Here is a 12,667-nt window from a genome sequence, read left to right on the forward strand (position 1 = left end):
CTTTTTGAAAAACTTTAAAGGATACCCATAAGGTCCTACCTATTAAAATTTGAACTATTCATTAATTCAAACATGTTTCATCTTACCTGCTTCATACCAGGTGACTGAAAATGGTGTCTAAAGAAATGTCACCCTCTTCTCTTATCCCTCCTCTCTAGCTTGTTAGAAAACATTATTTTCCATTTCTAAAGTTAAAAAACAAAACTTCCAAATACATACTGAATAACAGAACTCATCTATCAGAACTTAAAATCAAATAATTAAGAATCAAGAAAAAATTATTTTCCACATTACACTTATACAGAGGCTCAAGTGCTTTCAATCATTTAAATTCACTACTTACATTCACACAAACATAATTATAGCATTGCTGTAAGATGATTTGCTTAAGATCTCTGCCCGCAGGACACAAAGCCCCAGACGTGACTTCTACATGCTAGGAGGGAAAAAAAAAAAGAAAGAAGAAAAAGGAGTTTATAAACTAGATAGGAAGACCAAACCAGAACCGAAATGACTGTTAAAAATGAGCACAAAACTGCTAAAGACACACAAAGCCAAGAATCATATATAAAAACAACATAATTCATGCAAAAGTTTATGAAGCTACCGAGAAAAAGGCATTTGAACTAGTCCATGACTAATGATTACTATTTTGGTAAACACAGATAGAGCTAAAGGAAATAGTTTTAAATTAAAAAAGGTATAGGGTATATGCAGGGACAACCAAGTAACTGTTTTTTCTTATTCAAAGGATGTATTGCAGAACATGGTGGATAATTATTAAAAGGTTGGTTAGACAAGGGTTGTTGGATGATTCTGAAAACATGTTAAATTCTACAGTTACATAGATGTAACTAAACCTGTAAAGACTAGAACCAGGAATAGCTGTTAAGAAATTATTATAGCGTAAGACAGAGAAATAAGACCTGAACTAGGACAATGATAGCAAGAGATGAAGAGATTATTATTAGAGGTGGTCCCAGACTAGAATTAGAATAGCACATATATTACAAAAATTTCCCTAATTGGGGGCACCTGGGTAACTTGTGATTTTGGCTCAGGGGATGATCTCAGAGTTGTGAGACAGAGTCATCATAAGAGCTCCCCACTCAGCGGGAGTCTGTGTCAGATTCTTTCTCCTTTTCTCCCACTCCTTCCCCCCTGCACACACTCTCTCAAATAAGATCGTTAAAAAAAGAAAAATTTTCCTAACATTTTTATTCCATATAGCTCAATATTCTAATTAACTTCCATTTTTTTATGTCAATATGAACAAAAAATTATTAAATTATTATTTATTAAATTTAATAAAACTTAATTATTAAACAAGGGATGTTTTTTATCTATACTATTGTAATTCCCCAGAAAGTCACATTTCCATGGTTAGCACTGGCATTACACTTACAACTCTTTCAAATCTACAATTCTAATACAAAGCTTGTCACTTAGTAAAACATTAAACCCTGTACTTTTAAGAGCATTACATAGTAAGTAGGATTCATCCTAATTCTATGCAGTTTTGACATAGTATTAGAGAAGGGGAAGTAAAGATTTTGAGGTCTTAGCAATGCTAGAAATTAGTTGGCTCATGAATTTTAAGACTTTTCTTTCAGTTTAAAGTTCTTACTGAGGGGCACCTGGGTGGCTCAATCGATTAAGCATCTGCCTTCGGCTCAGCTCATGAAATCAGGGTCCTGGAGTCAAGTCCCAAGTGGGGTTCCCTGCTCAATGGGGAGACTGTTTTTCCCTCCCCTCCTCGTGTTCTCTGTCACACTCTCTCTCTCTCTCAAATAAATAAAATCTTAAAAAAAAAAACAAAGTTCTTATTGAGTACAAAGTTCAGAGAGAACATTAAAAAAATTAACAAAATAGTTTCATATGCATCAGCCATATATCGATAATAAAATATGGAAGAAACTGGATTTCATTATGCAACATTAAGTTTGTTCAAGGAATGGCATCTTCTAGATATTACAGGGAGACAATTTTGCAAGGGGTTTCTCATATACCCAAATATTTTCAAAGGCATTAATAGCTAATTTACTCCAGATTGACTTTTTAAAGATGTTTGCAAAGCAGGCAGATTTGCAAAGATAGGTACATCTCTTCCTGGAGCAAATTTGCTTATGTTCCAGAAAATAAAGGTAGAGCCATCTTTCTCCTTGGGGCAGATCTGCTTGACATTTCAGAATAATAAAGACAATGTCTCTTTTGTAACAGGAGGATGCGCTGATTTGCTCACAGTCCCTCAATTACAAGTGCTTCCCAATATCAAGATTCTTCTTTAATGCACCCCATTGGGACTGCACCTAGTTATAACTACTTTTCCCTGTAGAAACTGCAATTCGGAAATTCATTGCTACACTGTCATTATGCTTCTTAATGCTACTGCTGTAACAAATTGTCTTTCCTCTGACCACAGAGAAAAGGTCTTACCCTAATACTTAAGGTATTAGCAAGAATGTGTGCATGCAAGTACCATATAATTCCTCAGATCCTGCCAAGTTTGACTTAACAGATGTGAAATAAGACAATCATATCATCAGTTATTAACTTGAACAAATATGAGTGAAATTTGAATTTTAAAAAATGAATTAATTAAAAAATTATTTTGCATATACAGAAATAAGGTCTAGGATGAGAACATGAGAGATATTTAGCTTTGTGAGTATTGAAATGGAGAAAATTCTTTTATTTTTTTTAATTTTTTTTTTAAGATTTTTATTTATTTATTTATTTGCCAGAGACAGAGGGAGAGAGAGCGAGAGAGCACAGGTAGACAGAGAGGCAGGCAGAGGCAGAGGGAGAAGCAGGCTCCCTGAGGAGCAAGGAGCCCAATGTGGGACTCGATCCCAAGACGCTGGGATCATGACCTGAGCCGAAGGCAGCCGCTTAACCAACTGAGCCACCCAGGCGTCCCTGAAATGGAGAAAATTCTTAAGGACAGGGTTGAGACCCTTGAGTACAAAAACATCCTGTTTTTGCCATTAGCAAGTACTTAATAGGTATTTTAAACTTATGAAAATTTTTTTAAAGAAAAAAATCATTTCAAGAAAAACCGTCTGTGTTCTTAAAACCAACAACTTGGAAAAGATTTAAAAAAAAAAAAAAATCCAGGGACACCTGGGTGGCTCAGTTGGTTAAGCAGCTGCCTTCGGCTCAGATCATGATCCCAGCGTCCTGGGATCGAGTCCCACATCGGGCTCCTTGCTCATCAGAGAGCCTGCTTCTCCCTCTGCCTCTGCCTGCCATTCTGTCTGCCTGTGCTTGCTCTCTCTCTCTCTCTGACAAATAAATAAATAAAATCTTTAAAAAAAAAAAATCCAAAAATACCACTACCTACCTAATAACTTCAGTTAGATAAACACTATTCCCACAATATTAACATATGCAGTAGGACAAAAGGATGCAGAAACAAAAGCAATAATACATTCTAATGAGGTGACTTTTGTGCCTTTTTTTAAACTAGTTAGGAATGAAAAAAGAATAGAGTAAACCCGAAGATGATGCTAAGCTTCAGATCATTTTTCACTTCCAGAGAACTAAGCTTCTAAATGTTAAGAAAAGGTAACATGGAGAAGACTAAGACATGGTTTTTTGAATAGCAATGCATTTCATTTGTCAGTATTTGTTGACCTCCTTCTATGAGAGGGAAACAAATAGCACATTTTAACTTCCACCTTAAGCCTGGTTCTGGTCAATCATATCGTTTTTACCCAGACAAGATTTATGAGATTCAAATTCTATTCTAGAACTGTAATACCCACAATGTAGACATATCTATACCCCAAAACACTTTTTATACAAAATTTCTCCATTTCTAAGTTCTTTGTTTTAATTCACTTCTTCATGTGATTAACTTTATCTTCAAGGAGTTTGTGTAATTGGTTTTATTTTTTATCAAACTTTGACATTTTTACGTTGAGTTTTTGCCTTTAGACTCAAAGAAGAGCCTGTTTGGGAATAAAAGTTTGGTTCATTCACCCCCTCACAGGTTTGTAGTCACTGATCCATGATCCACAAGCATCATGTCCTATCCTGAAACTTATATTCCATTTATAGTTCACTTGTTCCCCATTCATTATGTAACCTGGTCGATATCAACATCAGTAGTTCTTAATAATACATGTAGACACTGTATTTTATTATTCCTCTCATCATCTTGATAACAGACAATTTGGCAGATGGTCATATTCTTAGATTCCACTTGCATTCCCTCCGAAGTTCATAGGCACAGCTTCGCTGTATTTGGATAGTGAATACTGTGGAGATGCAAGAGGTCAGGCAGAGTTTTTAAGTTTTGATTGTGCGTTTTTGCTCATAGGTCCTTATCTGAAGAACTCTTCATGAGGAAATTCAAAATCCTCACCAAAATCAGCACATGCTTACTTAGCAGTTGTTATTTCTTTTTTTTTTTTAAGATTTTATTTATTTATTTGACAGAGAGAGATCACAAGTAGGCAGAGAGGCAGGCAGAGAGAGAGGAAGGGAAGCAGGCTTCCTGCTGAGCAGCAAGCCCAACGCGGGACTCGATCCCAGGACCCTGGGATCATGACCTGAGCCGAAGGCAGCAGCTTAACCCACTGAGCCACCCAGGCGCCCCAGCAGTTGTTATTTCTAAATTTTTCCCAGGCTATGTCCATTTGGTATTACAAAATCAGTCATTTCAAGGAAATATTCTTCTAGTTTAGAAAATAAGCATTATCCATATGTTGGATGCCGTTAGCACCATTCACATCTATTCTCTTTAATTTCTACTTAGAGCACTCTGTAATTATCTCAAGTTTCCCACTATGATGATAACCTCATATCAGTTATATTCTAATTCTCATCTGCTAAATAGTTCTAAAAGAGTGTTGCTCTAGTCTTAATTTTATTTCCTCTGAGAACTGTATTAATCTCTTTCAATACCATCTTTGAATTTTGTTTTTAACCTTCTTGAATTCAAATTTTTACCGAATTCTACAGAACTAAAGGTATGAGAATATTTTCTGGGTAAGGAAAGCCTTGATGTTTCTTTCATATTTTTAAAATCTGACTGGCATGTGCTGCAATTCTTTTTTAGTATGAATTGTGCAGTTCCGTAATTTTTTTTTCACAAGTTGCACAGTTAAAACATCGTAGACACTGAAAATTTTCCCTGCCTCTGCTGCTGTATCACAAAGATTTAAGGGATTTTCTCTTTTTCCTGACCTTGATTTCAGTGTCAATGTGCTCTTCCTTCAATTATAACTTAAGAATTGTCTGGATAATCATCATTGCCCTATTCCAATGTCTTGCAGATCCATGGGTGGGGTTTAAAAGATGAGCCAGATCAAGGTTCCTGCAGATTCAGGGACCCGCTTTGTGATTCAAATACAACAGTTTTTCCTGCTGTGTCATTACAGGATGGTAGAAGCAAGGGAGCTCTTGGGGTCTCTTTTGTAAGAGAACTAATGCTTTCGTGAAGACTCCACCCTCATGACAGAATCATCTCCCAAAGGCCCCACCCCCTAACACCACCACACTGGGATAAGTATTGCAACATTTAAATTGTGGGGGAGAACACATTCAGTCTATAGCACTTGCATCTTACACATTCTCAAAAAAAAAAAAAAAAAGTGTCCAATAAATGTCTGGAGTATTTTAAGATTAATACTCCTAAAACTGAGCTTCATTTCATTTTTTTTCAATGCAAAACATTTAAGAACATAAAATTACATATATACCTGTGTTTAGATTAAATCTCAAATTGTAAAATTGTTCTTAAAGTCGTCCATAATCTACTTTTATTCTGTTCAAATCTTAACCATCCAACTTTACTTAAACACAACATGTCAAAAAAAAATATATTCTTTATAGTCACTGTCTTCTATCATCACAAACACTGGACTCTTTCTTGTCTGTGATGGCTTCAGCCCATACTGACTTCAGTATATACTTGTTTCCTTGTTAAAGCTTTGTTTCTTAAATTAACAGGCAATAAATAAAACATAAGCTGTTAGAGATATAGATATATGAGATATAGATATATGCAGGCACAGTACCCAGCAAATATTAACTTTTGTTGTTATTAAATATATTTCTTCTACTATTATTTCATGAATTATAACCAGTTAATAAAAGGGTCATGATCTAGGGCCTACAAACTAAGACAGAAATGCATACACAAGTATTAAATAGTAGCATTTCTTTTTACCCCCTTTAACAAACAAACAAAAACACTGCAATTGATTTCTTCCTGAAATTGACACTCTAAAGAATTGTTTTCAGTTAAGTGTAATTTTTTTTTTTTTTTGGTCATACTCCTTTTCTCCCAACCAGAAAATATTTTCCTTGTTTGAGTTTAAAAAACAAACAAACAAACAAAAAACCCTAAAAACAAACAAAAAAACCCTGAGATTTACCTAAATATAGCAAAGGAGTCTTGGACACCTTTAATAAACAAAGACCACATTAGACAATGCTATTAAGTTGTTTATGAAAATGCTCTATGGTATCATCTCATGCTGTCATTCCTAATGTTTCCACACTCAAACACAACAAATGGAACAATCTAGCTGGCTAGAAGAACTCTTTGTTCTGTAAATATTTTGGTTCAAAGAACATTTAAACAAAATTTAAAACAACCTTCCAGTATGTTCAGTAAAATTAAAGAGGTATACCAAAAAACAAAAAAACATGAAGTACTTTCCTTCCATCATGACAAATAAGAATTTAGAAAAGATTTACTATTAATGAAATGTACAACCATCTGCATACTGAAAATTCTATTTAAAGCATGGCTATTAGAAAAGGAGATGGGTTGTCAAAAAATGTTTTCCATTTCAAGAAGAGTTAAAGCTTAACTAAGGCAGAAAGACTTTGGTTCAAGTCCCATGAGTCAGAGGTTCCAAAAACTGTTTCTGAAAAGTCAACCTTCTTTTCAAAGAACATGTTGGCTAGATTATCTCTGAATCTGATTCCATTAATTTCTCACGTACCTCCCATCCAAGCAATGGCACTAATTTGAGTAAAAATGAGCAAATCAGAGGAAAACAGACTTTCCACTCTGTGGACAATAATAACAAAAGTCTTGTGGTTACCAAGGACTGTGGGGGAAGAAATGGAGAGATGTCAGTCTCAGGGTACAAAGTTTCAGTTATGCAAGGTAACTAAGTTCTGGAGGTCTAATGTATAGCATGTTGACCATACTTAATAATATCTTATTGTATACCTGAAATTTACTAAGAGGATAGATCTTAAATTCTGACAACACCGCCAAAAATAAATAAAACACAAAAAAACAGTAATTACATGAAGTGATAGATATGTCAACTACTTTGACCCTGGTAATCATTTCAAAGTGTGTATGTACGTCTTAATGTATATATATATAATTTTTGTCAATTCTACCTCAAGCCAAGGAAAAAGTATCTTTCTATACTACCAATTCACATTTCTTTTTAAAGATTTTATTCATTCATTTGACAGAGAGAGACACAGTGAGACAGGGAATACAACCAGAGGGAATGGGAGAGGGAGAAGCAGGCTCCCTGCAGAGCAGGGAGCCCGATGTGGTGCGGGATTCCAGGACCCTGGGATCATGACCTAAGCAGAAGGCAGATGCTTAAGAACTGAGCCACCCAGGCACCACTGCCAATGCACATTTTTTTTTAAAAGATTTTATTTATTTGACAGAGAGAGAGATCACAGGTAGGCAGAGAGGCAGACAGAGAGAGAGGGGGAAGCAGGCTCCTTGCTGACCAGAGAGCCTGATGTGGGGCTCGATCCCAGGACCCTGAGATCATGACCTGAGCCGACAGCAGAGGCTTAACCCACTGAGCCACCCAGGTGCCCCAAACAATGAACATTTTTGAAAGGCATCTTCTGCTGTCTGTGACTGTTGAGACTGGGCCATCAGTTCATCATTCCATGTGTTTATCTCTAGTGTGCGAATGTTGTGCCTGGACCTTCAGAAGCTAACAGCCCAGATCCTCTTCTCCATTTTTAGTAATTTTCACCTGAGAAACTCCTTTAATAAGCATTTATTATTTTCTACTTTTGAAATGCCAATTAACCTTTACTTCATGGTTATTTTTAGGCTTTTGTGGAGGTTTTGTCCACCTAACACTGAGCATTTACTATTTTTAATTTTTTTAAGATTCAGCATTAAAACTCTTTTTATAGTTAAGAACATGGTCTTTGGAGCCAAGCTCTCTGGCTCTGAATCTGGCTTTGCAACCATGTTTCTTTTCTTTTTAAGATTTTATTTATTTGACGGAGATCACAAGTAGGCAGAGAGGCAGGCAGAGAGAGAGGGGGAAGCCGACTCCCTGCTGAGCAGAGAGCCTGATGTGGAACTCGATCCCAGGACCCTGAGATCATGACCTGAGCCAAAGGTAGAGGCTTAACCCACTGAGCCTCCCAGGCACCCTGCAACCAGCTTTCTGTGTGACTCTGGGTGAACTTCTTAAGCCCTGTGGCTCAGTTTACTCATCAGTAAAATAAACTCTTCAGAATTGATTAAAAAAATTAATATATAAGGATTAACTTTTCCACAACTTCTTCACTATAGGTGAGCTTCCTGGGAAGCTTTAGAGGAAAAAGCTTCAAGGCAATATCATCAGATAACCATTCTGCCATATTATGTAAACTACAGACTTCCAAACATGAACAGTGAGCTGCTACACCATACCAGGAGCCTGCTAGCTCACAAGCTGCCACCAAAGACTCCGACCCTAGCCTGCTAGATATACCAAACAAAGTCTTGACCTTCCCTTAGTCCTAAATGCTGGGCAGACAGAACACTATTAGAACCAAGGTTCTGCCATGTCACAATTATGTTGGCTCCCAGGACCGTATCACATCAGGGGAATGGCTGGTACTCCCTTGCTTATACAGCTTAAAAGCCACAGTGCATGCAGATTGAAGTTTAACATTAGCCCCTAAGGTCCTTCTGTAGTGCTCCACTAATGCAATGGTCACTGCCTCTATTCCTGAGTCCAGGGACTTCCCCCAATAATCACTGTTACAAAAGTATGAAGTCTAGTGTGAGTGCTGTCCTGTCATTCATCTTTGTTTGCTTGGCTATATTTAAAGCACAAATAACCATCTCTGCACATAGAGCTATATTTAATGTCTGTTATAATTATTCCGCTCACTTCTCATTTAACTCCCACTTTTAAATAGCACCTTAACACATCACCATACCTCCATTACCCCTTGGCATTTTACACCTTACATTAGAGATTTTTTCCCTTTTAAGAATCGACACTAAATACTTTAAATAATTATCTTATTGAAATCTCAAAGCACACACACTTAACATTGTTATTATCCTCCGGTTGTGTTAAGAAAACTGAGGCACTAAAGTTTAAATAACCTGTCTGAGATCATACAACCAGTAAGGGGTAGTACTCCGACTAAGGTCTTTTGGATCCCCAGGGCCATTTCCTTCACCTCCACAATACACTGGGTGTCCGTTCACTCCAGGTGACTATTACCTCATCATGAAAGTCAAAAGACCTCAAAGAGAAATGATACTATAGATTCCAAAGTCAGCTCAAGGAAACACCTCATCTGGACAAAGTCCAGAATACTAAGAATTTGAATTGCTGCCATACACAATCTTCTAACTCAGATCATTTTTCTGGGTCCTGGACAGGGAAGGACATCTGGAAGAAAGTTCCTCCAAAGCTGGTTATTAGACTTTATCCTGGAAAAGAATCACGGGTATCTGAACCACTACATTCAATACATACCGAGTAGCTGGCAATGGTAGCAGAAGTGATTATTGTGATAATAAAACCTTTAAAAAAAAAGTCCACCTTTATATATCCCCCTGTGTTAAAATTCCTTTGAAGGCCATTATGGTTCTAATGCAAAACTACAAAGGTTGTGGGATAGAGTATACAGACCTCTACCCTTACAAACCTGAGCACTATCACAACAAATTCAAGGTTCCCATTTCATCATACAAATTATACATCCAAAGCTGGAAACTGTTTCTATAAAAAAGGTAAAGCTACCAAAAGCACATCTGCTCAAGCTTCTCTTCCCATTGAGCTTCACTACAGAATGTTATGCTTTATATAACTAATGGACAATTTTGCAGTAAATGAGAAATTACTGCCTTTCACTTGTAAGTATTCTTTGGCAGGCATATTCTGTATTACCCATTCTGTCATTTTGTAAATGACAAAAAAATACGTTAAAAAGGTATGTGCAGTAATATGACCTTTTTTATTTTTTCCTGATAATCCATAAAACATTTGGAAGCTAAGCACTGGCAAGATGACTAAACAAATCTCTGTTAATTAAAAAAAAAAAAAAAAAAAAAAGGTAAGAAGACGGTATCCTATCCACTGACGGATTAGCATTTCAGTCATTCAACCATTAAGTATTTATTGAGGGCTCTGAGCTAGACCATGGATTGTACATGGACAGCTTGGCAATGAACAAAACAAAGTTTCTATCCTTACGGAGCTTACCTCATACCGGAAAGATGAAATCAAGTTTAGACTTGTGTTTCTCCAATTTCAATATGCATAAGAATCCCTAGGAATCTTGTTAGAAATAGAGATTTTTATTCCAGTAGATGTGTGTTGGGGTTCTAAGAATCTGCATTTCTAGATAGCTTCCAGCTGATACTGCTAAAACTGGTTTGTGGAACCCACTTTGAACTATCCAGAGGTTAGAGAACTTGAACCCACTTTAATTTAAAAGCCTACTCTCATTTTCAGTAGATATACTCAAGAGTGTGCTTCCATACAGTTATCAGAAGATAATTTTAACTCTGACTCTACTGAAGCCATTGCATTTCCATACTTTTAAAAGAAATTACCCATATCTTGATTTAATCAGTATGACAAGTATACATGAGTAAATTTAAAGAATTACTTCAACTGTTTTTTTCCAAATTCTTAACCAAATTCATAGCACAATCTAATTCACTCTTACAAAATTTTAACTTTTTCTAAGTAACATAGACACTGTCCAGATGTGTACAGAAGTATAATTAGAGCCCAATTCCTATATAATTATGCACTAATGAAGTATGTACAAGCTATATTCTAGTCAAAATATGGATTTAAATTAATGAGAATCAACACCAACAAAAATTTCAAGTCAATTTTATAGATGATTTAAATAGTCTACTGAAAACTATAGTTTATTACATGTAACTATACACTCATTAGAAATTACAAATACAATACCTATGACTTTACTCCCAACCCACTGTAAAATTTGAGCACTTATGAAACCTAACAGGTTATATTAACTGCCCTTCCTCAAGAAAAGTCAGCAATGTCAGGACACATTTTCAATTGTCACATGTAGGATAGGAAAGTACTACTGGCACCTAGTGGATAGAGGACAGGGATGTTATCTCATATTCTATGACGCAACCTCCAAGATAGAAAAAAAATTATCTATACAACTAAGTCAAAAGCATAGCTACTGCAAAATCCCACATTAGATGGAGAAATCTAGTTTTGGGTACTCAGCACTTACTTGAGAATCAGTAAGTGATACCAAAAGCAGTAATATTCTAGCAACTTTAAGGCTTTAATATTGTCATTCTTTTTACAAGGGAATACTAAAATTTATTTTTAGCAAGTGTTTTAATAATTTTAAACCACTAATGTGTCAGGTGTATATTCAAAATGAGTAAAAAGAGGAGGTATATATTTAAACGAGATTTGCAGCTCTGTACCTTGCTTTTCCATTTTATTTAATTTTAAATTAGATATGAAGTACACCTTAAGAAATCATAATCAGCTACAATTATGTATAAGCAGATTAGTGAATTCACCTGCTCTTCTATCACAGAGGAACTCTCCACTTGATTAACTTTTAGGGAATACTTAATACCATCCCAACACTTGTACAATCCAAATGGTACCATTGTAATTTTTCAAATCCTACATAGTAAAGCCAAAAATTTTTCATTATTGTATTTTTCTCTCTACTGAGATGTGTAATTCCTATATTTATGTAGAAAATAAAATTTCTGTCTCATACAACTTTTCATTATAAGTTGCATAATAGTAACCTACTGAATATACATTATTTAGTGTATAGGTCCAAAATGCTTTTATAATATTAAAGATAAATTACTTTTTAGGCAAAAGTAAATAAAACATGATTGTGTGATTTATTTCAGAAGTGTGTGAACACATGTACATTTCAGGATATTTTTAAGCCCTATAGGCCCAGATAATAAAGAAAGGTAGATTCGTATCCTGACTAGATTCCTATTTTCTACTGTAAAAAACAAACCTTAAAGTGTTGCTTATGGACCTATTTCTTCACCCCACTTCAGAGGCGCCTCTGCACATCTCATTTCCTCATCACTCACTTGCTCTGTCTCTCTTCTTTCCTGTCAGAAGGCCACTGGACACCAACTTCAACACTGTTGCTGACTCCAGTTCATCTCACCTCTCCAACATCTGCTCTTTGCCCTTCCCTTCCCTCCTTTTGTGAAAATAGTTGTCTTCTGACTGGGCAATCAATTAGAATTTCTTGGGTGTACATTATGTTCTAAACTCCTCTCAACGGTTCACGTGATTGATGGATGCCCAGCGGCTACCTTTTTATCTCCAGAAATGTATTTGGCTGACGTCCAGGTGGAAAAGTTTACCCGAAGCTTGCTTGTTCATCATCCTATCACCATTAACCACAACTATGTATCTGGTTCTCACCA

At 35.9% G+C, this 12,667-nt stretch overlaps 1 protein-coding gene across 1 annotated transcript in view; it reads right to left on the reverse strand.

The window, feature by feature from the left end:
• The window catches only part of CRPPA (CDP-L-ribitol pyrophosphorylase A), a 301,401-nt gene that overhangs the window by 142,323 nt on the left and 146,411 nt on the right, over nt 1-12,667 (reverse strand). Inside the window, exon 7 of the mRNA XM_047695505.1 lies at nt 344-436. Within this exon, the coding sequence (XP_047551461.1) occupies nt 344-436 (93 nt within the window). The remainder of the gene's footprint in view (nt 1-343; nt 437-12,667) is intronic.

The sequence above is a fragment of the Lutra lutra genome, chromosome 11 (assembly GCF_902655055.1).
Source record: "Lutra lutra chromosome 11, mLutLut1.2, whole genome shotgun sequence".
In the NCBI taxonomy this organism is placed as follows: domain Eukaryota; kingdom Metazoa; phylum Chordata; class Mammalia; order Carnivora; family Mustelidae; genus Lutra; species Lutra lutra.